The sequence below is a fragment of the Lagenorhynchus albirostris genome, chromosome 20 (assembly GCF_949774975.1).
Source record: "Lagenorhynchus albirostris chromosome 20, mLagAlb1.1, whole genome shotgun sequence".
In the NCBI taxonomy this organism is placed as follows: domain Eukaryota; kingdom Metazoa; phylum Chordata; class Mammalia; order Artiodactyla; family Delphinidae; genus Lagenorhynchus; species Lagenorhynchus albirostris.
The window spans coordinates 32,694,743-32,720,988 of record NC_083114.1 but is presented as its reverse complement, the minus strand read 5'-3'; the positions used below and the strand labels follow the sequence as shown (position 1 = coordinate 32,720,988).

Genomic DNA, 26,246 nt, shown 5'->3' with positions numbered 1-26,246 from the left:
TGAAAAGGGCGGGGCAGAAGGCGCGTTCGGGATGGTTGACTGGCCAGCTAAAAGTGATTGGCAGCTGCCATGTCCACGTGCGTTGAGCTTCGAACCAGCTGTCGCGAGAATTCGATGTAAACAGACCGGTCCCCGTGAGGTACGACTCCCAGCCTGAGACACCCAAGTGACGTGCACAGGCTTCTGCGGCATGATGCTTTTTGACAAGGCCACGAATGTGCTGTGTCCAAAGGAAAACAGACATGTTTGTAACTCCTCCCTACCTGCCTGCGTTCGCAACCGAACCTTACACCCCGGCTTCACCCGAACTCACATACTGTTGTGTTTTCCCTCGAGCCCCAGCGGATTGGATCACTTCAGGAGGCGGGTCCGCCTCTTTGCTACTTGCTGGTTGGCGAAGCTGACCTCTAAGGGCGGTGCCCAGCCGCGGCCAGTTTGCTTCTGGGATTGGCTAGAAAGGTAGTTCCGCTGACGCGTGGTAGGAAGTGGTAACCGTCAATCACGAGGGGAGACTCCAAACAGTGAGTCTTCAGCTGGAGAGCAGCGTTTACCGGCGGCGCGGCCGGTGAGAGGGCTGACGGTGCTGCGGCTTTGAGGAGGCTTGGCGAGGACGTGGGACGAGCAGCGTGAGGGGAGAGGGCTTGGCTGGTAGGAATTCGACGAGGTAGAGCTGTGGAAATCGGAGGGGGAGGGGAGGAAGGGCAAGGGGCCAGAGGGCGGCCGGGGACAGCGGTGGCTCAGCATTGGAGGTGAAATGGGTAACGCCGTGCTGATGTCTTTCAGGAGAGTGGGGCCTGAGGGGCTGGCGAGGGTCGTCCTCAGGAGACAGGGCCCTTAAAGACAGTTCTTGGGAGCCTGTGTTTCGAGAAATAAAGGGTGGAATGGAAATGAGAGGGCTCAGGGGCTGGAGGTGAAGATACCCACTGAGGAAGGGGTACCTGGGCTAGTTGGGGCACAGGGTGTTTTGGTTGTAGCAGATGGGACTCATCAGTTTGCGAGTTTTCAAATAAGGTGATAGAATGCTCCCTGCTTAGAAGAGATGGTTTTAAGGGCTTTCAAGATTAGTTCCAGGCTGTGGACTTTCCTGAGCCGTGTAAGAGATCTTTAATATTGCTGTCTCTTTTAACCTTAACCACATACAGTCCATGCTTTTAAAACCTCCCCAGTGATTCAGATGCTTATTAGACATTCAAGGATCAGGATTCAGTGATGAGACTGGAAGGGCTTCTAATGTCATATATGTTTTTATTACTTATTTAGACTCTGGTGATTAGGTTACAACAGCAGAGGTTACAAATATGATTACAAATTAGGTTACAAATATGATTTTGATAATCTTGTTAAATTGTGATTGCAGTCTTTTTAAAATATATATATATATATTTGACATATAAATTACATGAGTTTCAGGTGTACAACATAATGATTCGATATTTGTATATACTGCAAAATATCACCACAATAAGACTAGTTAACATCCATCAGGATACGTAGGCCATTTTACTCCTATTTTCCCAACACTCTTAGTTGGAAGGTAGTACCTCACTGTTCCATTTGGTCTTAAAATATTATACCATGTATATTTTTATTATCTCAATATAAGATTTCAGTAAATTCTTTAATTTTGGCTCACAAAGTTAGCATATTTGTTTTTATAAAGTGATCCTGTGCTAGACTTTCCATCCCTTCCTAGTTTATGTTAATAGTAGATCAGGGACTTCCTTGGTGGTGCAGTGGTTAAGAATCCACCTGCCAATGCAGGGGACACAGGTTCAAGCCCTGGTCCGGGAAGATCCCACATGCCGCGGAGCAACTAAGCCCGTGCTGCACAACTACTGAGCCTATGTTCTAGATCCCTCAAGCCACAACTACTGAGCCCGTGTGCCACAACTACTGAAGCCCACGCACCTAGAGCCCGTGCTCTGCGACATGGAGAAGAGAAGCCACCGCAATGAGAGGCCTGTGCACTGTAGTGAAGAGTAGCCCCTGCTCGCCACAACTAGAGAAAGCCCGAGTGCAGCAACGAAGACCCAACACAGCCAAAAATAAACAAACAAACAAAAACAATAAAAAAGCAGTAGGTCAGAGGGTCCTGCAAGGGTCTTAACTAGTTTTGTGGTTCTGAGCCTTGGTCCAAATAAGAAAACCTCATAGTAGTTTGAAAAATCTTTTATCTACTTCTTCCTCTTCTGCACTCCCCTCTTTTAGGTGTAATAGGAATTGCTGGGAAATTTTCCTACATTTTAGGACCTAACATTTAGGTATTTGTGACAAGGGATCTCTAGTGAGCAACCATGTATCTTTCTCCCGACCCCCAACAATAATGATCCATTATTTTCTGTCTTTTTGTTCTGGAAACAGGTTTTGTGAATGAAGCAATGGCTACAGATTCCCCCAGAAGACCCAGTCGTTGTACTGGTGGAGTCGTGGTTCGCCCTCAGGCTGTCACGTAAGCAAATTTCAGATAAGCCTGATAGGTAAAGGAAAGATTACTCAGAATAGTAACTAACATTTAGGTTTCCTTTCTAAGCAGTACTTACTTTTGTAAAATCTGTTTAATTTTGGCTTTACACGATGATAAACATCGTTGCCAAGGTCAAATAAAAGCAGTAATTGGAGGGTCAGTTTGATGTATTTAGCACATTTATAGAGTACTTGAAAAGCACTGTATTTTGTCCTTGAGTACTGCTTTTTCAAACCTCAGGTTTAACAATTAGTGTCATTAAATCAGTTTAGTGGATCAAGACCATTATTCAAAAAATGAAATAGAATATAGTAGAAAATATAGTTGGGAGTTAGTATTGTGTTCTGACACACACATAGATAATATGCATTCATATGTATGTATATGTTTTCTGGATTGTGATGTATCACTCTAGGTCTCAGTCAGAAAGTTTCAAAGTGAATGTCATAAAGAGTACATTTCTATATTTTAAGCATTTTTTTGACAAAGCATGGCTATACTTTGCAGTAGCTTATAATCTAATGTAGTTTTTTTTTCTTTTTTTCTTTGGCTGCGTCGGGTCTTAATTGCGGCACATGGGATCTTTGTTGTGGTGTGGGGGCTTCTCTCTAGTTGTGGCTTGTGGGCTCTAGAGTGCACACGGGCTTAGTTGTCCCACGGCATGTGGGATCTCAGTTCCCTGACCAGGGATCGAACTGGCGTCTCCTGCATTGGAAGGCGGATTCTTAACCACTGGACCGCCAGGGAAGTCCCTAATGTAGTTTTAAGCTGTGTATACTTGCAAGCACTCTAATGAATAAAAAAGTTGCCAGCAAAACAGCATGGGAATTTAGAGGGAATATTTTGTGTTTTTTAATTATTTATTTATTAAAAAATTTTATTTATTTATGGCTGCGTTGGTCATCTTTGCTATGTGCAGGCTTTCTCTAGTTGTGGTGAGCGGGAGCTACTCTTCGTTGCGGTGTGCGGGCTTCTCATTGTGTGGCTTCTCTGTTGCAGAGCATGGGCTCTAGGCGCGCGGGCTTCAGTAGTTGTGGCACGTGGGCTCGGTAGTTGTGGTTCACGGGCTTAGTTGCTCCATGGCATGTGGGATTTTTCTGGACCAGTGCTCAAACCCATGTCCCCTGCATTGGCAGGCGGATTCTTAACCACTGCGCCACCAGGGAAGTCCTTATTATTTTTTTAAAATTTTGATTGGAGGGAATATTTTAGTGGGAGTATTTTAGATCTGAAAAGGTTTCATCAAGAAGCTAACATTTGGACTTCCCTGGTGGCGCAGTGGTTAAGAATCCGCCTGCCAACGCAGGGGACATGGGTTCGAACCCTGGTCCGGGAAGGTCCCACATGCTGTGGAGCAACTAAGCCCGTTCGCCACAGCTACTGAGCCTGCGCTCCAGAGCCTGTGAGCCACATATATTGAAGTCTGCGTGCCTAGAGCCCGTGCTCCGCAACAAGAGAAGCCACCACAACGAGAAGCCCACGCACCACAGCGAAGAGTAGCCCCCGCTCACCGCAACTAGAGAAAGCCTGCACACAGCAACAAAGACCCAATGAAGCCAAAAATAAATAAATAAATTTTGAAAAAGCTGACATTTATCGTGTAATTTAACGGCTGAATACAATTTGGGCAATTAGAATCAAGGGCACATTTTCGGCAAAGGCAATGGAGTAAGCAGAGGTGGGAAAGGCAAGCTATTTTCATAAATGGAATCTAGGGAAGTTGACCTATTTAAAGGAGGTTGAGGTGGACAATTAAGACCCTTGAATACCTGGCTAAGGAGATAAAGTTTGCTTTCTGTCTTTCAAAGTGTTAATAAGGGAATTGTAGCATTTTGAATTATTTCCCTTGAGCAGTTTAGCATGTTACATAAAATTGCCTTCTCAGACTAACAAAAAATATATGTATAGTATGATATTTCACCATTATACTTGCTTTTTTTTCCCTCCTGCATTTCCCAGGGCTATATATTTCTTTGCTAACTGTGGACCATGGCAACTGGCTAAGCATATTATTAGCTATGAGTTAGGTACTGTTGTAATCTTCATTTTACAGATGAGGAAACCAAAGCAGAGAGAGAAAAGTTTTCCTTGGTAACATCCAAGAAGGGAAACCTGGATCAAACCCAGGCAGTTTGTCTTCAGAGTCTGTGTGCTTATGCACTATTCTATGCTGCCTCACCATATGGTATTCCACATATATTGCTTTTTGTTACGCAATACATAATTTTAGTGTTTTTTGAAGTTCTTTATTCAGTATTCTTTTAACAATAATGCTTGAGCATCTACTCTGTGGCTAAGTACTGGCTTATAGATTCTGGAGATATAAGGTAAATATGAGAGATGGATTCCTTTCTGTAATAGAGTTTGCATTCTAGTGGAGGACACAGTAAGTAATTACAGGCTCTGACCAGTGCCCGGTGTGCTATGTTAGAGAACAGCATTAGGGAGTATGATTTAAGGCCGTCAGGGAAGGCCTCTCTGAGGAGGTAACACTTAGGCTGGAGATCTAAAAGGCAGGGAAGAATTTGCGAAGGGATCCATGCAGAAAAAAAGCTGGTGTAAAGGTCTTGATTCAAAGAAGAGCTTGGTGTAGTCTAAGAATTGAAGTTGCATGTGACTGAAGCAGAGTAAGTTACAAGAGTGGGAGAAAAGTGAGGTTGGAGAGGTAGGCCTAATCAAAAATTTTTTTTAAGGCCTACTCAGTTTTTGTAGGTATCTAAGGCATATTGCCTTTTTAAAAAATAGGATTTAGGGTAACTCACATTATTTTCTTCAAATGTAATTTTTCACATTTCTCTGAAATGAATTTGATTTGGTATATATTTTGAAGAAAAATTTTTTTCCTCCATTTGCTGATCTCCATATATTTCCCATTTAAAATATCTTAGTGTCCTTAATAGTTCTTCACCTTTATGCATTTTGATATTTTCCCATACCTTATCCACACCAAAAGTTCTGTGAGGACTGTTTAATAACTCCTTCTAATGCCTGCATCTGCAGCAAAATATAGATTCATTTTGCTAGATACAGGTAAGGGACTAGGTTCTTAATCAGTTTAAAGAGAAGGTCACTAAATACTGAGTCATCAGCAACAGTTTTTCTTGCTCTAACTAGGGCATTCTTCTGCTCTGACTCAAGAGGACGGTCTTGCTTTAGCCAAGTCTTCTGTCAGCACTCTTTCAAATATGAGTTAAAAGTTCTATCTGTATCAAAATAAGAGAGCGTGCGGCCATAAAAAAGAATCAATTATTGCTATTTGCAGCAACATGGATGGACCTAGAGATTATCATACTGAGTGAAGTAAGCCAGGCAGAGAAAGACAAATGTCATATGATATCACTTATACGTGGAATCTAAAGAATAATACAAATGAACTTTTATATTTCAAAACAGAAACAGAGTCACAGACATGGAAAACAAACTTACGGTTACCAAAGAGGAGAGAGAGAGAGAGGGATAAATTAGGAGTATGGTATTAACAGATACACACTGCTATATATAAAATACATAAACAACATGGATTTACTGTATAGCACAGGGAACTATATTTAATATCTGGTAATAACCTATAATGGAAAAGAATCAAAAAAATGTATAACTGAATTATTTTGCTGTACACCTGAAAATAACACAATAATGGAAATCAACTGTACTTCAATTTAAAAAAATAGAGCATGACTTTTTATTTATTTTTATTTTACTTTTAAAAATTTAAATTTATTTTTGGCTGCGTTGGGTCTTCATTGCTGTGCGTGGGCTTTTCTCTAGTTGCAGCGAGTGGAGAATACTCTTCCTTGCGGTGCACGTGCTTCTCATTGCAGTGGCTTCTCTGGTTTTGGAGCATGGGCTCTAGGCGTGCAGGCTTCAGTAGTTGTGGCTCGTGGGCTGTAGAGCGCAGACTCAGTAGTTTTGGCACACAGGCTTAGTTGCTCCGCGGCATGTGGGATCTTCCCAGACCAGGGCTCAAACCCGTGTCCCCTGCATTGGCAGGCGGATTCTTAACCACTGTGCCACCAGGGAAGTCCCTAAAAAAAAAATGGAGCATGACTTTTAAGAAGAGATAATGTTTGGGAATTCCTTGGCAGTCCAGTCCCTGGCTGGGGAACTAAGATCCCACGAGCCCCATGGTGCGGCCAAAAAAAAAAAAAAAAACAGAAAAGAAAAGATAAAGTTAAAAAATTTTAAAATCTCATTTGCATTTAATAACATATATAAAGAAATTAAGAAAGCAGGTTAGCAGAATTATCAGACGATGAGAGTTGTTTCTTCTTTTTTTTAGTATTATGAATAACTTTATTAAGGCTTGTAGAAAGAGCTTTTCCATGTTTCATATTAAGCTGTCATGATAAATTTTATCCATTTCACCCTTTTTCAGGGAGCAGTCCTACATGGAAAGTGTCGTGACTTTTCTGCAGGATGTTGTGCCCCAGGTAAGTGTCTGTGTGGTTTCAGAAATAGTAGGCTTTACTGTTGGCCAGGGAAGCTCTGAAATATTCTGTTCCCTAAACTTGACACCAGTATCGCCAACTTTAGACTTTTGATGTTTTAGCATCCCAAGCGTTGGTAGGGTAGAACCATACTTGCTGTTATTATTAGATGTGCCTTAGTTTTGTGCTGACAGTGGCATAATTATTATTCCTTAGCCCTTGCTTTACTAAGAGTAATCAAGGTGCGATATTAGCTGAGAGATGGGGCTTGGAACTGTCTATTTGGGTTCTCTTTCCAAAATCTTTCTCTTGTCCTAGTTAAATGTTGCCTGTTGGAAGTGAAATAAGCAATATATGCTTTGCATCTGGTTAACTAGATACTATATTAACTAAATACTACACTGAGGTCAAATCTATATCACTTTCCCATTGAGCAGTAGTTTTATGCCAATTATAGCTTGCCTTGTTACTCTAACTTATAAGAGAGTAAGCCCTTTACTGTTCCCTCTATGTAAATGTGAGAATAAAGAATGAGAGGAACCCTCCTGGGATCACCTCTAGTGAACCGTCTCTCAGACTTAAATTAACATAGGTGTCGCTTGGCACACTTGTTAAAAATAATAATTTCCAGGCCCATCTCCCAGTGAGTTTGACTCAGGGGAATTAAGGTGGCATCCAATAACTTGTGTCTCTAGGAAGAATCTCAGGTGATTCTTGTGAAACAGTATCTTTGGGAAACACTGTTTAGTGGAACTACTGAAGGAAAAGGTTTCTGTGTTTTCTCCTGTGATGATGTCAGTGTTCAGACTGCTGTGGTATCTGTAATTGCACTGTTCAAAAAGAACATTCAGGGCTTCCCTGGTGGCACAGCGGTTGAGAGTCCGCCTGCCGGTGCAGGGGACACGGGTTCGTGTCCCGGTCTGGGAAGATCCCACATGCCGCCGAGCGGCTAGGCCCGTGAGCCATGGCCGCTGATCCTGCGCATCCGGAGCTTGTGCTCCGCAACGGGAGAGGCCACAACAGTGAGAGGCCCGCGTACCGCAAAAAAAAAAAAAAAAAAGAAAAAAAAGAACATTCATAGATCCAGTGTCCCAGCTTTATGAGAAGGTCCTACCTAGAAAAGTCTAAAATCCAGATTTCAGTTGTATTAATAAATTGTATTCATCAAATAAGGGAAAGTATCAAGGCATGTTTGGTATTCCTTTATTATGTTCGGTCAACTTTAATGAAAATAGGCCACAATGACAAGGTCTGTGGGGCATGTAAGGAAAAATAAATGCTTTCTTTTCTTGAGGAACTTGGTTAAGAAGGGAAGTCAAATGGCTTGAAGCAGTCAGAGGTAATAGCAACATATCACTAAGTGTTGCACATGATAGTACAGACTGAATATGTAATTGCTAAGGGAATGCATAGCAAAGAAAGCGTGAAGGAGTCAAGTTCCAAAGGACATTGGAAGTAGCGTTAGTTGAAATGAATGGCAAGGTTGGGAATCTGATGGTAAAGGAAACTGCCCAACTGGATATGGTAGGCATATCCATATGTGGCTGTGGAGAATCTTGTACTCTGTACAGTACAGACTTAGAGAACAATCAGGGGCCGAAATCCAACTTGGTCTTCTACAAACTGCACCTTTCTCTTAAGCCCTGAGCCCTGACGTGAGGCTAGTTCCAAGGAAGGGGGATTTAAAAATATTGGTAATTTGCCTGCTATAGAGTGCCCCTTTATCAGATTTTTACAAAGGCACCTTTTGTGCTAGTGGAAACCCTGCGTAGCAAGCAGTTTTTGTTGGCTGGAGGAGAGAGGCTGCGGTCAGAGGCTTTGAGGGAATAGTTGGAGAGTTTGCTAGAGAAACAAGAATACTGGGTTGAGCAATAGATTGAAAATAGGGGGCTGCTAAAACTGATAGGGTAAAAATGCCAGAAGGTAGAAGGTTAACTTAGTTTTTATGAGGATTATACATTAGAAAGGGGATAATCTATGCAGTTGACTGTGAAGACTGGGATCAGAGTTAAGTCACTTCAGAAGTAAAGTTGTAGTCCCGGATCTAAGAATTAGAATATTCATTTAAGAAATTTATGTTAGGTAAGTCATTCTAGTGACTGTGGAAAGAAAGCAAAAATTCAGGCACTACTGGTCAGGTGCTGTCTTAAGTTGGGGAATACTCAGTGCCTGTCCTTAAGGCTTCATGGTCTAGTGTAGCCGTCAGGCAGACTCTTTCTGTAAAGGGCCAGAGAAGCTTTGCAATTCATACAATGTTATTTTTTGCTTTTTAATTTTTTTTTTTTTTTTTTTTGGTATGCAGGCCTCTCACTGTTGTGGCCTCTACCGTTGCGGAGCACAGGCTCCAGATGCGCAGGCTGAGCGACCATGGCTCACGGGCCTAGCCGCTTCGCAGCATGTGAGATCTTCCTGGACCGGGTCACGAACCCATGTCCCCTGCACCGGCAGGCAGACTCTCAACCACTGCACCACCAAGGAAGCCCTGCTTTTTAATTTTTATTTTTGGCTGCGTGGAGTCTTTGTTGCTGTGCGCGGGCTTTATTTGCAGCAAGCAGGGGCTACTCTTTGTTGCAGTGCGCGGGCTTCTTATTGCAGTGGCTTCTCTTGTTGTGGAGCATGGGCTCTAGGCACGCAGGCTTCAGTAGTTGTGGCATGCGGGCTCAGTAGTTGTGGCTCGTGGGCTCCGGAGTGCAGGCTCAGTAGTTGTGGCTCACGGGCTTAGTTGTTCCGTGGCATGTGGAATCTTCCTGGACCAGGGCTTGAACCTGTGTCCCCTGCATTGGCAGGCGGATTCTTAACCATGGCGCCACCAGGGAAGTCCCTCATACAATGTTTGTTGTAAATACACAGCACTGCTTTTTATGTAAAAGAAAGGGTGTGGCTGTGTTAAAATAAAACTTTATTTATGAACACAGGTCGTGGCCAGATTTGGTGACCCATGGTCTCCTTTTTTCCACATTTAATCTGTAATCCCCCATTGGCAATTTGTGGTGATACATTTGGAAAATGATATATTTTTGCTGATGTTATGTTCCAACTCCTGCCCTATTCTGGGAATTATCAAATTCATGGAGCTTAGAAATTATTCTCTGGGTCTCCAGATATGCCTAAAAGGGAGAAAATGTGTTGTTAGACTGGTATCAGCTTCTTCAGCTGTCATAAATAGAGTGAGTTCCTACTGTGTCATTGACGCAGATGTCATTGACAGCTGGTAGAAGCCCTAACTGTGCCATTTGATATAATAGTTGTATTTCTGAAAATTTATTTAAAAAAAATTCAGCAAATAAAAAAATTAAAGCTCAGAACTTTTCATTTCAGTGAGAAATTTTGACATTTTTCAGTGTGAAAAATTGTAGCCTGCCCAAATGTCAGTAGCAGTCAAGCAAATTGTGATATGTTGCCCCTATAGAATAATTTGCTGTGATTAAAAATTATACTTTTGACAAATAGCACACAATGGAAGTTACTTTCTCTCCAGTGAAAAAATAAAACACAACATATCTATAGTGATTGTTGCTGTGTTTTTTATAATTGAACAATAACTTTGTGCTTATGAACGTGTATATGCGTTAGAAACCAGATAAGAAATAAAAGGAGAAATAAATCCTGTACTCAGTAATGGGGTGAAAGTTTCAACTGTAAATGAGAGCTAGAGCAGTTGGATCTTGGTTGGAGAAGGAGGGCTAAAAATCAGTGCTGAGGGGAGAAATAACAAACTTTTGTGTGGCAGCGCACTGCCCTCCAGTAAGATAGCAAATAAACCTGGATGGGCACTGGGTGAGTCTGTGCTTCACTGACAGTAAAATACCTAAACATGAGCAAAGGATATCATAGAAAGCTGAGAGGCAAAATGACATGCTGTCATATGCCTTCTTGATGCCAGTCTGCAGGAAGGCACACAAGAAGCAACCCTCTTCAGTCAACTTCACAGAATTTTTAAAAAAATGCTTAGTAAAGAGCACTGTGTCTGCTAAGGAGAGAGGAAAACTTGAAGACATAGCAAAAGTATGCAGGCCTCATTATGAAAGTTTTGTTTCCCCCTGAAGGGGAAAGAAAAAAGTTTAAGAATCTCAATTCACTGAAAGGCCTCTTTTAACCTTGTTTCGTGCTGCATATCGGCCAGAAATCAAAGGAGAGCACCGTGCAAATGTTGCAGAGGAATTGGGAGAATGTCGAGTAATGCAGGTGATTAGCAGCCTTGTAATAAATCTGCTAAATGGAAGAAGATATTGTATATGTTATAGCTTTACCAGATTAAGGGAGAGCCTGACATAGGAAAAAAGAGGTGGTCCTAAATGAATGTGGTATCCTGGATTGGGTCCTGTAGCAGAGAAAGGACATGAGTGGAAAAACTGCTGAAATCCAAATAAAGTCTGGGGCTTTAATTAGTGGTAATGCACTGGCGTTAGTCTCATAGCTTTGGCAAATGTACCATGGTAGGGTAAGATTTGGTTAGGTTAGATTGTTAACAGTAGGGGAAACTGGCTGAGGAGTATATGAGAATTCTGTACTGTTTAGTAATCTAAAATTATTCCCAAAGAAGAAGTTTATATTAAAAGAGAATTTTCAAGAATGAAGAGAGCAAGACCAAGGGAGAAGAGGAAGAAGTTGAGGATGAGATGGTTGAAGATAAAGTAGATGAATTAGTTGGTTCTAGTGCAGGTTTTCCTTTTCTCCAAAGGAATTAACTGCCCTATACACAACTTGTTTTCTTAAACAATTGAAATCATAAGGATGTGTAAGATAACTTTTTTTTTCTTTTTGCATAGTAAACCTACTATTAGAGTAACCCTGTCTTTTAGTAATATTTTCAATGGCCATTAACCTTGTGCGGTAGAGGAAAAGGGCTGTAAAACTGCATGGAAATTTAAAGCAAGTTGTGTATAACACAGATTATATATGGAATAGTGGTTTTTGAATGCTTTTGATCCAGCTTGTATTAAATAATTGTTCTGTGAACTGAAGACCACTTTATAACTGAAAACATTGCAGCTTTTTGTTGACGTTCTAAGTGCTTGCAAGTGTATACAGTCTAGAAAATCTAGACAATTTTAAATAAAAACATTTGATTTGAGGAGAGATGACTCCCTTTGAATATTGATGGGTACCGTTGATACTTTTCCTGTGACTTCACAGCAGTTCATGCTTATCTTTGTGACCCTTGCAGGCTTGCAAGAAAGCTAATAGTTTGGGTCCAGAGGCCAGATAAGAGACTGAAAAGTAATACGTTTTTTTCTACCCCCCAACCCTGGCCATGCCCTCCACCTGGAACTGGTGGTTAGCAGAAAGTAATGCTCTTGACAATTCTAGGTAGAGTGTAATTGCCTGATCATAAACACCTGGGAACTAAATTGATACCTGTGGTAGTTTGGTGTATTTCTTCAGTTTTATTTGTTGACCAGTATAGGAGATTAGTTTTTTGAGTACCTTTGAATTAGAGTGATGCTTCCTAGTAGACTATGATTATTGTATTTTAGGTTTCTGTAATTCTTAGGCTAAAAACCCTTTTCTGACCAAGCTTATCAGACTCCTGGGTAAGTTTCTTTAAAAATAAAAATATTACAAAATGTGCTAGTTCTCAAGATGTAGGATTGGTGAGGTTGGAGGGGGATAGTGTTGGCCTTATTTAAGTTACTTTTTGTTTTGAACATCAGTTAATATTTGAACTGTAAAACATTTTCATTCAAGTGTTTCTGTTTACTATGCAGGCTTACAGTGGAACACCTCTAACAGAAGAAAAGGAGAAAATAGTCTGGGTCAGATTTGAAAATGCAGATTTAAATGGTATGGTTTTAACTTTTGGGGGGCATATGAATTAAATGTTTGTTTGAGGTTTACCTGATTCCAAAAAAAGAACGCTTACTTTTCGTCAGATTACTTTTTCTTTAAGTGACTTTTTAAGTTTTCAAAATAAATTTATTTTTAATTTAAAAAGTAACATATTCAACTACAGAAACTTGATTAGAACTAATATTGTATTGTACAAGTCTTAGAGTCACTGTAACATGTAGTGCCTAGCCTTAAACTTCAAGTCCAAGTGAGATAACAATTTCTTAGAAAAGAAGTTTTTGTAATTCCAGTTTGGTTACTTGTATAGGATTTATAACTGCAAAATAATCATTAGTGTTGAACTTTTTAGACTTTAAAATTATTTTTCTGAGCAGAATGTGTGCCAGTTCAAGGCCTGTTTGTTCTCAGATACCTTCCATTTCATTGCTCCTTCCTGCTCCCTCTTGCAAGGGGGCTGCTTCTTGTCTGTTTCCCAGGCTGCCATGTCTGTTTTCCTCTGGCAGGGTTTGGGAGGCACTGGTGGGTAATTGAAAGGGAGGATGGGAGAAAGGGAAGAGTATTATTCCCTCTCCCTCTCTGTCAGCAGCTGCATTTCCTCTGTGGTTTTCACTTCACCTCGGCAGCTCCACTGGGGTTCCAGTTTCTGCCAGGTGACTCTAGCGCCCTGCCCTCCTCCCGGTCTCCCTAGTGTAGGGGTGGTAATGGCTTCCTGCCATTGCTAATCCAGTAGGTTGCCTCACAGTTCCTTTTTTGGCTTCTTAGCAATTCTGTAATCTGTGTAACGAGTTGTCTGTATTAAATTCCCAATTATGAATACACTGAGTTGTTTTCACTTGGACCTTGATGGATACCATACTCTTGAGTCTTAGTCTCCTCTGAGGCTTTTAAAATACCATATTTTCCTTTAAAAGCTACGGTCCAGGATGCGGGAGGCTGTGTCACTTCTGCAAATAGGTTTCTTTTGAATTTTGGATTCTCTGTCAGCTGGTTTGTTTAAATGACAACTTGTGCCCTCTGTGCAGAATAACACATTCATTTGTATAGGTGATTATTTATGATATATAAACTTTTCCTACACTATTTCTCTTTGAAAGCTTATTCTATTTAAAATTTCCTTTCTTTTTATGACTGTCGAATTTCCTTGTTTACTAGTATATTCTTCTTTTCTTTCTTCCTTTTCCTTCTTTATTAATAACTATTTAGGTGTCGGTCATCTTTTGTTTTCTATCACCGTTTCCTCATAATTCATACTCTTTTCCCTCCTGGAAGTATATTTGCTTTGTGGATGTTAGAATGTATTAGAGGACTTTCTTGATTTAATAACAAAGAAAATGTGGTCATGGTCTTGAAAATATTAGCCAGATAATAGCAAAAACTTGTACAGCGTATGCAAAATGCTAAAAATAATTTAAAAATCACAAAATTGGGGAATTTCCTGGCAGTCCAGTGGTTAGGACTTCACACTCTCACTGCTGAGGGCCTGGGTTCAATCCCTGGTTAGGGAACTAAAATCCCATAAGCCATGCAGCGTGGCCAAAAAAAAAAAAAAACAACCACAAAGTTATCTTTAAAAAAATGTCATCAAAATAATCTTTAGGCAAGGTTTTTTTTGTTTTGTTTTGTTTTTAAACAACAAATAAGAATTGCTGGTGTAATAATGCTCTATAAAGCATTTGCTTTATTGAAGTAAAATGCATCTGCATCTGGAAATGTAGATGGAAACTGCTTATTTGGTACTTTGTGTTCTGTTGAACTTATAATGGTTGTCCTTAATTTAGTATCCCATATCCCCGTTGACTTATTAAACTTTTAAGTTTATACATCTTCCTGTTAAATACTTTAGCACATTCACTTGTCCTTTGGTCTCTCCTTTCTATATCATATTGACAGTGTATGAAATTTTGTCCTGGTTTTTCAAGGATATACTTTTTATTATCTCTAGCCCTAGGGGGTGTGTGTGCATGTGTGCACATGTATGTGTATGGTTGTGTTTGTTTTAAGGCAATAGTAAATATTACCAAGATAGTTGATCCTCCTTAACTGCCCCAATCTCTCATAACATTTCCTTTTTTTTTTTTGGTCATGCGGTGTGGCATGTGGGATCTTGGTTCCCCGACCAGGGATCGAACCTGTGCCCCCTGCGTTGGGAGCATCGAGTCTTAACCATTGGACCTCCAGGGAAGTCCCTCTTAGAACATTTCTTGAATTTGTCTCTTATTTGTGTTCTTTCTTCAGGAATGTTTTATTTAGGTGTTTGTGTGGCAGACCTTTGGAGATATTTATAATTGAAAGAAAATTTGGCTGTGGGAAAGAAAAAGTAGGGTTCATTGGCTGCAAGTCCAACATCTCCTTGAATAAAGCTAACAAGGACTAACTTTTCCATTGCATTAGAGATTCTTGATCAGCCAGTCTGCCCTTCCCTGGTTGTGCCTGCTGCAGCTGGGATGCAATTCCTTGTTCATTGCCTTTGTCTTTCATGATATCCTAAGGGAGACAGTGGAGGGGATTCTTCTGATTGCAGCCATATTAGCTTAGCAGGCTGCTTCTTTGTAGAGCAGTTATGGGTACCCAGAGATTGTATTAGGTATTTAGGCTTCTCTTTGCTAGACTGGGAGTTTTTCTGGCAAAACAATTTAGAAGTCTTCTACCTGTCTGTAGATTTAAGTTATTTTATCATATTAATGAAACTCTGTTGCTATTAATTTAATACTTGCAGTGTTCGAATTGAACTCTGCTCTGGTGATTGCTTTCTGTTTATTCCAGCAGGCCTGAGAGCTCTGCTTTTCTGCTTGAAATTATAAAGTGGTGCCAGTTGGCCCCTTACCTCCAGGCTGCAGCCCATTTGATTATGGGCTTGTTGTGCTTGGGGGTGGAGTAGGTAACAACTTTTACAGGGGATACTTCTAAGGAGCCTGGCTTATTGAGATTCTCCAGTCCTGGATCCTTCTAGGTATCTGCATTCCTAATCAATGTACTAACTTTGGTTTGGTGTTAGGTAGAGACTACTACTTTTGGAGTTTATTAGAAAGTGAGATTAAGGCCCTTTGTATCATGGTCATTGTTCTGTTTTTGCTTTCAGGCAGCCTGATTTATACCTAAGATTGTTTTTCTTAAGGCACTGTACTGAAAAAGGTATAAGAAGTAGCCAAAGCAGGTTATTTATTTATTTATTTTTAATTAATTAATTAAGTTTTGGCTGCGTTGGGTCTTCGTTGCTGCGCACAGTCTTTCTCTAGTTCCCACGAACGGGGGCTATTCTTTGTTGCGGTGCGCTGGCTTCTCTTGTTGCGGAGCGCGGGCTCTAGGCACACAGGCTTCAGCAGTTGTGGCATGCGGGCTCAGTAGTTGTGGCTCGCGGGCTGTAGAGCTCAGGCTCAGTAGTTGTGATGCACGGGCTTAGTTGCTCCACGGCATGTGGGATCTTCCCAGACAAGGGCTTGAACCCATGTCCCCTGCATTGGCAGGCGGATTCTTAACCACTGCGCCACCAGGGAAGTCCCTTTTTTTGTTTTTCTGTTTGTTTGTTTGGGGATTTTAGTTCCCCGACCAGGGATCGAACCCCAGGCCCTTGGCAGTGAGAGCACAGAGTCCTAACCACTGGGCCACCAGGGAATTCCCCGTTATTTGTATTTTAAAAAGAGCACTCTGACTGAAATATGGAGTTTGGTAGGCAGTGGTGGAGGCAGGAAGCCACTCAGGCTTTTGCAGTAGATGTTGTAGACAGGGGTGGTGGTGATGTAAGAGAGCTGTTTAGGAGCTTGGTCATAGATTTATTGCTAGAGGGAAGGAAGAAGGCGGTTCCTGATCTTGCTATCTGCATAGATAAACATGCTATTCACCAAAATAGGGAGCTCTGGAAGATCAGGTTTGGGGAGGAAATCCTGATCTTTGAGTGGAATTTGATCTTCTACTGAGACATGCAAAAACCCACACTGAGGAAGTCACTAGCAGATACTGACTGAAGCAATGGTTGGAATGAGATCACTTGGGGAGCGTATACTGTGAGAAGAAAACAGAGTTTAGGAATTTGCTTTGAGTAACTCCAGTATTTAAAGAGTAGTTAGAAAAGGATGAGCCAGCAGAGAAAATGGTGAGCATCGGTTATAGCTGCTGAATAATCTTAACAAGATGTGCTTGAAAAACATATATTGGATTCAACAACTTGGAGGTTATTGGTGACCGTAGCAAAAGTCACTTGGGAGGAGTGTTAGGGGCAGAAACACATTCTGAAATGGATTCGGGGTGAATGAGAGATGAAAAACAGATGACAGTTATAAATAGATGAGGAATTTAGCTTCTAGAAGGAGAGGAAATGAAGTCAAATAAAGGGGGAGGGATATTACTGCTTTATGATTTTTTAAAAAACTTATTATGCAAATATATCATGGTAAATAACACAAAAATATGGATCAATGAATGAATTTTTACAAATCCAACACCTGTGTAGACATCACCTAGGGTAAGAAATGGAATGTTGCTACCTAATTGCCTAGTGATTTTGAATTTCATGTAAATAGAATTGTTCGGTATATAGGCTTTTGTGTCTAGCATATTACGCTTTTTGCATATTATGTCTGTGAGGTTCATCCATGTTACAGTATATGGTAGTGGGTCATTTTTTTCTGTGCTGAATAGTCTTCCATTGTATCCGTGTACCACTGTGCTTGTCCATTCTCCTCTTGATGGACATTTGGATAGATTCCAGCTTTTGGGTCTTTATAGTAATGCTGCTGTGAGTATTCTTATCTCTTGATGTATATGTGCTGAGGCTTCTAATGAGTATATACCTAGAGTGGAACTACTTGGTCAAGGGCATGGTATCTTCAACTTGAGTATATATTGTCAAACTGTTTTCCAAAGTGATTGTACTGATTTACAGTTACTAGCAATAAATAAGCAGCCTCTTCACTCCATATCCTGCCACCACTTGGTTTTGTCATTGTGGTTTTAATTAGCACTTCCTTGATTACAGATGAGGTTGAGCCACTTTTCATGTTCACTAATGATTTGACTATCCTATTTTTGAAGTGTTTTTCCATGTCTCCTGCCTATTTTTCTACTGACTTATCTTTTTCATACTGATGTTTGTTATATGTATTAGATGAATCCTTGTGTGGTTATAGTTGTCTCTTCTCCCATGCTGTGGCTTGGCTTTTCACTCTTCTGGTAAGGGTGGCTCATGAGTAACAGAAGTTCTTCATTTTAATGTCATAAATTTAATGTAGAATTTGCCTATCTTTTATGCTAAGAGTTTTTTTGTGTTCAGTTGTAAAGTTGTTCCCTGTACCGTGATCATGAAAATATGTTTCTACGGTGTTCCTCTAGTATTTTATTAACTTTACCTTTGTCATTTACATCTAAAATTCCCTGGTATTGATTTATTTGAAATTTTAAAAATTGTTTTTCAATAAGAAGTTCTGAAGTATTTGGAAGACATTTAAAGGAAAGCAAACAGGAAGCTGAAATCACAAAACTAGTATTTTTTTTAACAGTACTTATAATTATCAGCACAAGTAAGGTTTTAAAGATCAAACTCTCTCAGTAGAGTACAAGTACCAAGTACCACCCCACTACACACAAAGAGTAGACTACAGAACCTAACAGAGCGCCACCAAATTGCCTCCTTGCTATTCTTAAATATAGGAAACATAATCCGGACTTTCCTGGTGGCTCAGTGATTGAGAATCTGCCTGCCAATGCAGGGGACACGGGTTCGATCCCTGGTCTGGGAAGATCCCACATGCCGTGGGGCAACTAAGCCCGTGTGCCACAACTACTGAGCCTGTGCTCTAGAGTCTGCAAGCCACAATTACTGAGCCCGTGTGCCTAGAGCCCATGCTCTGCAACAAGAGAAGCCACTGCAATGAGAAGCCTGCGCACCTCAATGAAGAATAGGTCCACTCACCGCAACTAGAGAAAGCCCACGTGCAGCAAGGAAGACCCAACGCAGCCAAAAATAAATTAAAAAAACAAAAACCGCACAATTCTTTTATAGTGAACCTATATGCCCAGTGTGTTCAGATATAGCAGGATTTAATTCTTATATGTAAAGGAATATAATTTTTCTTCTATTGCTAAATTTGCATATATTAGAAATTCTAGATGGTTATATATCATATTTATATTTAGTTAGCTTTGGTAAAATATTTTATTTTCATTTATCATTTACAGGTGGTTTTATTCCTGATATTAGTATTTCCTAGATATCAAGTGAGAGTTTGATTTTTATTTATTTTTTTTTTACTGCAGCATGACTTTATAACAACAGTAATAACATCAACATAGGGCTTCCTATGCCTGATACTATTCTAAATGCTTTTTGTATTATCCCATTTAACTCTTACAACAATCCTCTGAGATATGAGTATGATTACCTTCATTTTACAGGTGAGGAAACTGAGGAACATTAACAGTACTAAATTGCACAGACTCTTGTGTCTACCTACTTATACAAGACCTCTAGCTGTTTGCAAAACCCTCTCCGCATCTTGCTCTTCCCTGTCCTCTGCCTGTTATTTCTCAGAGTGTCCAGATGCAACTTGTGAACCCACACAGTTTATGTTGTGTGCTTCCGCTGGGCACTTCTCCTTCTGTGCTTTTACCTGGCACTAGTTTCCTACTGGGTACTGCTGTCACTGTGTTAGGTTCTGTAGTCTACTTTTTGTGTGTAGTGGGGTGGTGCTTGGTACTTGTACTCTACTGAGAGAGTTTGAGTTTTAAAACCTTACTTGTGCTGATAATTATAGGTACTGTTAAAAAAAAATACTAGTTTTGTGATTTCAGCTTCCTGTTTGCTTTCCTTTAAATGTCTTCCAAATACTTCAGAACTTATTGAAAAACAATTTAAACAGTTGTTACCGCCAGTAACATTAAAGAAGTGTACTTGTTTTTGTTGATTGGCATTGTCTTTTTTTTTTAATAGATCTTTATTGGAGTATAATTGCTTCACGATACTGTGTTAGTTTCTGTTGTACACCAAAGTGAATCAGCCGTATGCATACATCTGTCCCCATATCCCCTCCCTCTTGAACCTCCCTCCCACCCTCTCTATCCCACCCCTCTAGGTCATCGCAAAGCACCGAGCTGATCTCCCTGTGCTATGCTGCTGTTTCCCACTAGCTAACTATTTTACATTTGGTAGTGTATATATGTCAGTGCTACTCCTACTTTGCCTCAGCTTAACCCTCCCACCCCATGTCCTCATGTCCATTCTCTATGTCTGCATCTTTATTCTGCCCTGCAACTAGGTTCATCAGTACCATTTTTTTTTTTAAGATTCCATATATATGTGTTAGCATACGGTATTTGTTTTTCTGTCTCTGACTTACTTCACTCTGTATGACAGACTCTGGGTCCATCCAGCTCACTACAAATAACTCAGTTTTGTTTCTTTTTATGGCTGAGTAATATTCCATTGTATATATGTGCCAAATCTTCTGTATCCATTCATCTGTCGATGGACATTTAGGTTGGTTCCACGTCCCGGCTATTGTAAATAGTGCTGCAGTGAACATTGTGGTACATGTCTCTTTTTGAATTATGGTTTTCTCAGGGTATATGCCCAATAGTGGGATTGCTGGGTCATATGGTAGTTCAATTTTTAGTTTTTTAAGGAACCTCCATACTGTTTTCCATAGTGGTTGTATCAGTTTACATTCCCACCAGCAGTGCAGGAGAGTTCCCTTTTCACCACACCCTTTCCAGCATTTATTGTTTCTAGATTTTTTGATAATAGCCATTCTGACCGGCACTAGGTGATACCTCATTTAGTTTTGATTTGCATTTCTCTAATAATTAGTGATGTTGAGCATCTTTTCATGTGCCTCTTGGCCATCTGTATGTCTTCCTTGGTGAAATGTCTGTTTAGGTCTTCTGCTCATTTTTTAATTGGATTTTTTGTTTTTTTGATATTGAGATCCATGAGCTGTTTGTATATTTTGGAGATTAATCCTTTGTCTGTTGTTGCATTTGCTAATATTTTCTCCCATTCTGAGGGTTGTCTTTTTAATTTGCTCCTTTGTTACTTAATTCTAATGTAGATACATCAAGAAATCTGGAATTTCATGAAATACATAGCACAGGGAATGAGCCACCTTTGCTGATTATGATTGGCTACAGTGATGGAATGCAGGTCTGGAGCATCCCTGTAAGTATGAAGATGGTTGAATCCCTGAAATATAATACTTTTCAGCATGCTAGCTGGTGTGAAACCTGGCGATATTTTCTCTAAGGTCTCATCCATTTATTTTGCAAGCAATTGCTAAGAGACCGCTGTGTGTGGAACCCCATACTAGGCCCAAGGGCTAAGGGGAAAATGGGAAATTAAAGATGTTGTAAATGATTTGTAAAGTGGGCCAGCAATTGTGGGAATCACTTTACATGGAATATCTAATTTCTTATCATAGTAACTCTACCTAGTTGGTGTTATTATTATCTTTTCCTGCATTTTTACAGAAGAGTAAAGAGGCTTACAGAAGCCTTTTAAAAAAAATAGTGATCATTTTTTGAATCAGTTAAAACATTCACATGGTTCAAAATTCAGGAGGTATAAGTGGGTAACAAAACTCCCTACCACTACTCTCCCCAATTTCCCTTATCTTGAGCAGTTTCTAGTTTTCTAGGATTTCTAGTTATGTTTCTTTTCCTTATAGCTATATTTTATGCTAATAAGAACATATATACATATAATTCTCCCAGCCTGCCCTTCCTTAACAGAAGGGAACATATTATACAACTCAGTCTGTACATTGCTGTTTTTTACTTATAAATCAGTATTCAGAGAGCTTCTCTATGGAATTTATAACTGCTTATAATTCTGTTTTTTGGATTTTCCTTAATTTACATAACTTGTTTCCTTTTATTGGAAAAACTTAAAATTCCCCCCCACCTCCACCCCCTTTCTGCTATTAGAAACAGTGATGTAATACATGAATTTGAACAAAGGTTATTTTGTGTCTGTGTATCTATATAGGATAAGTCATAATTTTAATAAATGTTTTTAAATTGCCAAATTCTATTCCCAGTTTCCCTCTTCAATCCTACGTGTTCCTCTTTGGAATGACCAAAAATAAAATGTACTAAAAGAGGAAGAGGCTTGGTAGGATCACAGCTCAGTGAAGTGTAGTAGGGACTGCATACTTTGGCGTGTACTTAGTTATATTCTGCTCTTTGGCATGGCCTAGATATCATGTCTCTCCTCCAGATTTTGGGGTGTGGGGGGGAGTTGGCGGGTGGACCCTTTATTGTGTGTTTTTTTTTTTTTGCAGTTAGAGGCCTGGAGCCAATAGAATTTTAATTTGTGCCTCTAATAGATGCATTTACCACATTGTTTGAAGCCTCTTGTTAGTGGGTGGTTCAGCTAGAATTTTTTTCCCTTTTTGATTTTTTTGCACATTATGGTTACTTCTTAAAGGATTTATAAGCAAACATATATTACCTCAAATTTAATGAAATTCAGGATGTTCCTGAATGCAGAATTTGGCTAAAAGATTATTAAGTAATGAATACATTGAACTGCATAATTCTTTAATATTCTAAGTAAAATTATTGTTTATTCTTTGATAAATCACTTATAATGAACTTTGGTCTTCCATCTAATCTTATAATAATTATATATCATATTATTAGTATTTAGGATTTTAGGTTTTATATTTCTTTCTTTTAAAGATTGGCATTATTTTGCAGAGATAAAAGAATCCTGTTGGTATGTCATGGAATGCGTGTCCTGGTGTTTTTGCCTTTGGGGGTGTGTAGTTGACGTTTTTTCAAGGCCCTGCAATGTTGTTTGTAATTTAAGTATCACGCCAAAGGCATAGACAAAGGACTTAAAAGCGTTGACAGTCTTTGCTTGCTTGCTTTTTCCTACCAAGAGAAATATTTCTAGGTTGTGTTCAAGAGGAGAGGATTTTGTGAATTTAACTTTTTCTTATTAATAGAGACTACATTTTGATTCTTTACACTGTTGACAGACTTGAAGGCAAAGAGGAAGCTAGAGCTTTAACAAGCTTGGGCCTTGTGGGATTAGGGATGTTGACTGGATTGAGCACATTTCTTTGGTGGTACTCAGGCTACCCACTTGCTTTGGTTATAATTAGAGGTATCACTTTTAATAGTTAATTTGTGTCTGGTTCTGAGTAACTTAAAGGTCTTATGAGGAAATTACTTCTTTACAGTAATTCTTATGCCCAGATTGTATTTTGAGAGATTTAAATAATCTTTTCTTCATGGAATTTTCATTGACTAACAGTTGTTTTTATTTATTTGTTTATTTATTTGGCTGCATTGGGTCTTAGTTGTGGCATGCGGGATCTTCATTGTGGCATGCGGGATCTTTTGTTGCAGCTCGCGGCCTTCTCTCTAGTTGTGGTGCGTGGGCTCCAGAGCATGCAGGCTTAGTTGCCCCGCGACATGTGGGATCTTAGTTCCCTGACTAAGGATCGAACCTGAGTCCCCTGCATTGGAAGGTGGATTCTTAACTACTGGACCCCTAGGGAAGTCCCTGACAGTTGTTTACTGTTGTAGTAGTATAGCCCCGTGAGGACTGGTTCAAGAATTAGAAGGCAGTTTGGAAAAATAAGCTCCTTCTGTTGCACTGATTGAGCTCTTACTATGTTCAGAGAACTTTATATACACATTATCTCATCTGTTGTATACTGTGAGGGAGAAGTTATCCTATTTTACAGGTGGTAAGGTCACACTACTTATAAGAGGTAGAATTGGAATTCAAACCCAGTTCTGACTTCAGATTCAAAGCCCATGATCTAAGAGCTCTATTTCCCCTATGTGATAGCAGAAGATATGCCATGCAAGTAGTATGGCACCTTAGTTTTAGTTTTCATTGTAATAGGTTACGAAGGACCTTCATATATTCATCTTTTATAGACTAGTGTGACTGTTACCCATTACTCTAACTAAACCCTTCTGAAACTTGTTTATCAGTAGTCAGTTATTCAGTAATCATTTAAGTGTTACCATGTGCTAGACACTGGGGAGCTTATGTTGGTCAACCTAGAAATAATCCTGGCTCTTAGGGATCTTCGCAGACCATAAATTGTATTTGCTTTTCAGTAAGTGCGGGTGGCCAGAAATCAAACCCTGTCCAAACTACAGCTCAGTTTTTTCTTCAAGTTTGTGCACAGGGTTCCCTTCTGTTGATTTTATGTAACTGTCCCACCTGTGAGTCTCAGATTAAGAAAATAAACATCCTGGCTAAACATGTAAAAAAATTGTCTATTTATGTAAGTGCACAAATATGAACAAAGCTTAGATGATATCTAGGAATATAGTTAAGTGGAGTTAGCTCAGAAGCAGAACTGTGCAGAAGTAATTTCTCTACTGCCCAATCACTACCACTTTGTATATGAGATGGCTGCAGGAAAACACCAGCTTTCATAGCTTTCCCAAGCTGTCAGGCCCCTTCTTTCAACACATCTGATGCAACATAAGAAAGAATGATTATTTGTGATGTTGATATTCTGGATACATAGGCCCTTTTCCCACCTGTGCCTAACAGTGACATTGCCTCTTTTTGGTAATGTAAATATAGGCTCTCTTGCTTAAAATTCTTAATTAAAAAAAAAAAGTCAAAGTTATACATGTGCATGGACTAAAGACCGAGTAATTTTATGGGAGTCATATGAAAAAAACAGTAGTTGTATATTCTTCCTTTCTTAACTCCCATAGTTCTTTCAGCTCTTGTTATCTTTGCATTTATTTCAGTTATTTTATTTTATTTATTTTAAAAAATATTTATTTATTTATTTATTTGGCTGTGCCAGGTCTTAGTTGCAGCACACGGGATCTTTGCTGCCACATGCAGGATCTTTAGTTGCGGCATGTGGGCTCTTAGTTGCGGCATGTGGGATCTAGTTCCCAGACCAGGGATCGAACCCGGGCCCCCTGCATTGGGAGCGAGGAATTTTAACCACTGGACTACCAGGGAAGTCCCTGGTGGGGACTTCAGTTATTTTAAAATATCTTGCTTACATTCTCCTTTTTTTTTTAATATCTTTATTGGAGTATAATTCCTTTACAATGCTGTGTTAGTTTCTGCTGTATAACAGAGTGAATCAGCTGTACATAAACGTATATCCCCATATCTCCTCCCTCTTGCGTCTTCCTCCCACCCTCTCTTGCTTACACTCTTGATTTTTTTTTTCGGCCAGTTTTACACATAGATTGACTTGATGCCATGAACTGTGAGAACGTAAAAATTGTTCATTTATTCATTACAATTCTTGGATAAAGTATGTATTTTGAGCAAAATAGATATGGCCTTTGCTCAAATGGAGCTAGTAGGAGAAATGGATTTAAATAAAAATAAATTAATAGGGCTTCCCTGGTGGCGCAGTGGTTGAGAGTCCGCCTGCCGATGCAGGGGACACAGGTTCATGCCCCAGTTCGGGAAGATCCCACATGCCGCGGAGCGGTTCGGCCCGTGAGCCATGGCCGCTGAGCCTGCGTGTCCGGAGCCTGTGCTCCGCAACGGGAGAGGCCACAACAGTGAGAGGCCTGCGTATGGAAAAAAAAAAAATTAATAGACAAATTGTAATATGAAGAAAATAATAAGAGAGTATATATAATAAGGAAGTGGCATAAAAGTTAATTAAGATTTAGCCACAGTAAGATTGGAACAGCAAGTAGTGAAGTCAGAGGCTCTGAGATGGAAATGTTCTTTTCTCTCTACTGGGACATTGATTTAGATTTCTTAAGTTTTTTTCTTCTTAAAGAATATTGAGATAAATATCTTTATGATCATGTAATTTGGAGAGTTCATTAAAAGTAAATATACCAAAACTCTTGATAGATTTACCAAATTGCATTCTTGTAAAGCCATGCCATTTATTCTCACCTCATTCATTAATTCATTCATTCACTCAGAAAAGATTTATTGATTGCCTTTTATATGTCAGACCCTGTTCAACGTGCTGGGAAAACAACAATGAGCAAAACAAAACCATTATTCTTATGGAATTTCCATTCTAGGTAGGTGGGTTGGAGGGTGGGGAAGATGATAATAAACATGTACCATGCTTGGATAATAAACAAGTTACCAAGTGTTAAGGTGTGGTGGTTGATATTGTTGTGGGTTGCTATATTATATGAGGTGGTCTTGGAAAGCCTCTCTCAAAGACCCCCTGAGCAGAAGTGTGGAGGAGTGATACTTATGGGTATTTGAGGGAGGGGCATTCAAAGGCAGTGCTCTCTCATAGGATTATGTTGTTATTTTAAAAATTTTGTTTATTTTTGGGTCTTTGTTGCTGTGCGCAGGCTTTCTCTAGTTGCGGCGAGCGGGGGCTACTCTTCACTGCGGTGTGTGGGCTTCTCATTGCGGTGGCTTCTTTTGTTGCAGAGCGCAGGCTCTAGGGTGCGCGGGCTCAGTAGTTGTGGCACACGGGCTTCAGTAGTTGTGGCTCACGGGCTCTAGAGCTCAGGCTCAGTAGTTGTGACACACGGGCTTAGTTGCTGCATGGCCTGTGGGATCTTCCCGGACCAGGGCTTGAACCCGTGTCCCCTGCATTGGCAGGCGGATTCTTAACCACTGAGCCACCAGGGAAGTCTGGATT

At 40.0% G+C, this 26,246-nt stretch overlaps 1 protein-coding gene across 6 annotated transcripts in view; it reads left to right on the top strand.

The window, feature by feature from the left end:
- Positions 1 to 515: 515 nt before the first annotated feature.
- Positions 516 to 26,246, top strand: part of BCAS3 (BCAS3 microtubule associated cell migration factor) — a 570,722-nt gene continuing 544,991 nt past the window's right edge. For 5 of the 6 annotated variants that reach the window (XM_060135888.1, XM_060135885.1, XM_060135887.1 and 2 more), the window contains exons 1-5: positions 516 to 648; positions 2,362 to 2,449; positions 6,840 to 6,894; positions 12,600 to 12,675; positions 20,721 to 20,827. In XM_060135888.1, the coding sequence (XP_059991871.1) occupies positions 2,379 to 2,449; positions 6,840 to 6,894; positions 12,600 to 12,675; positions 20,721 to 20,827 (309 nt within the window). In that variant the 5' untranslated portion in view covers positions 516 to 648; positions 2,362 to 2,378. Of the gene's footprint in view, positions 665 to 2,361; positions 2,450 to 6,839; positions 6,895 to 12,599; positions 12,676 to 20,720; positions 20,828 to 26,246 lie in introns of all 6 variants that reach the window. The other variant, XM_060135884.1, reaches the window with a different exon arrangement.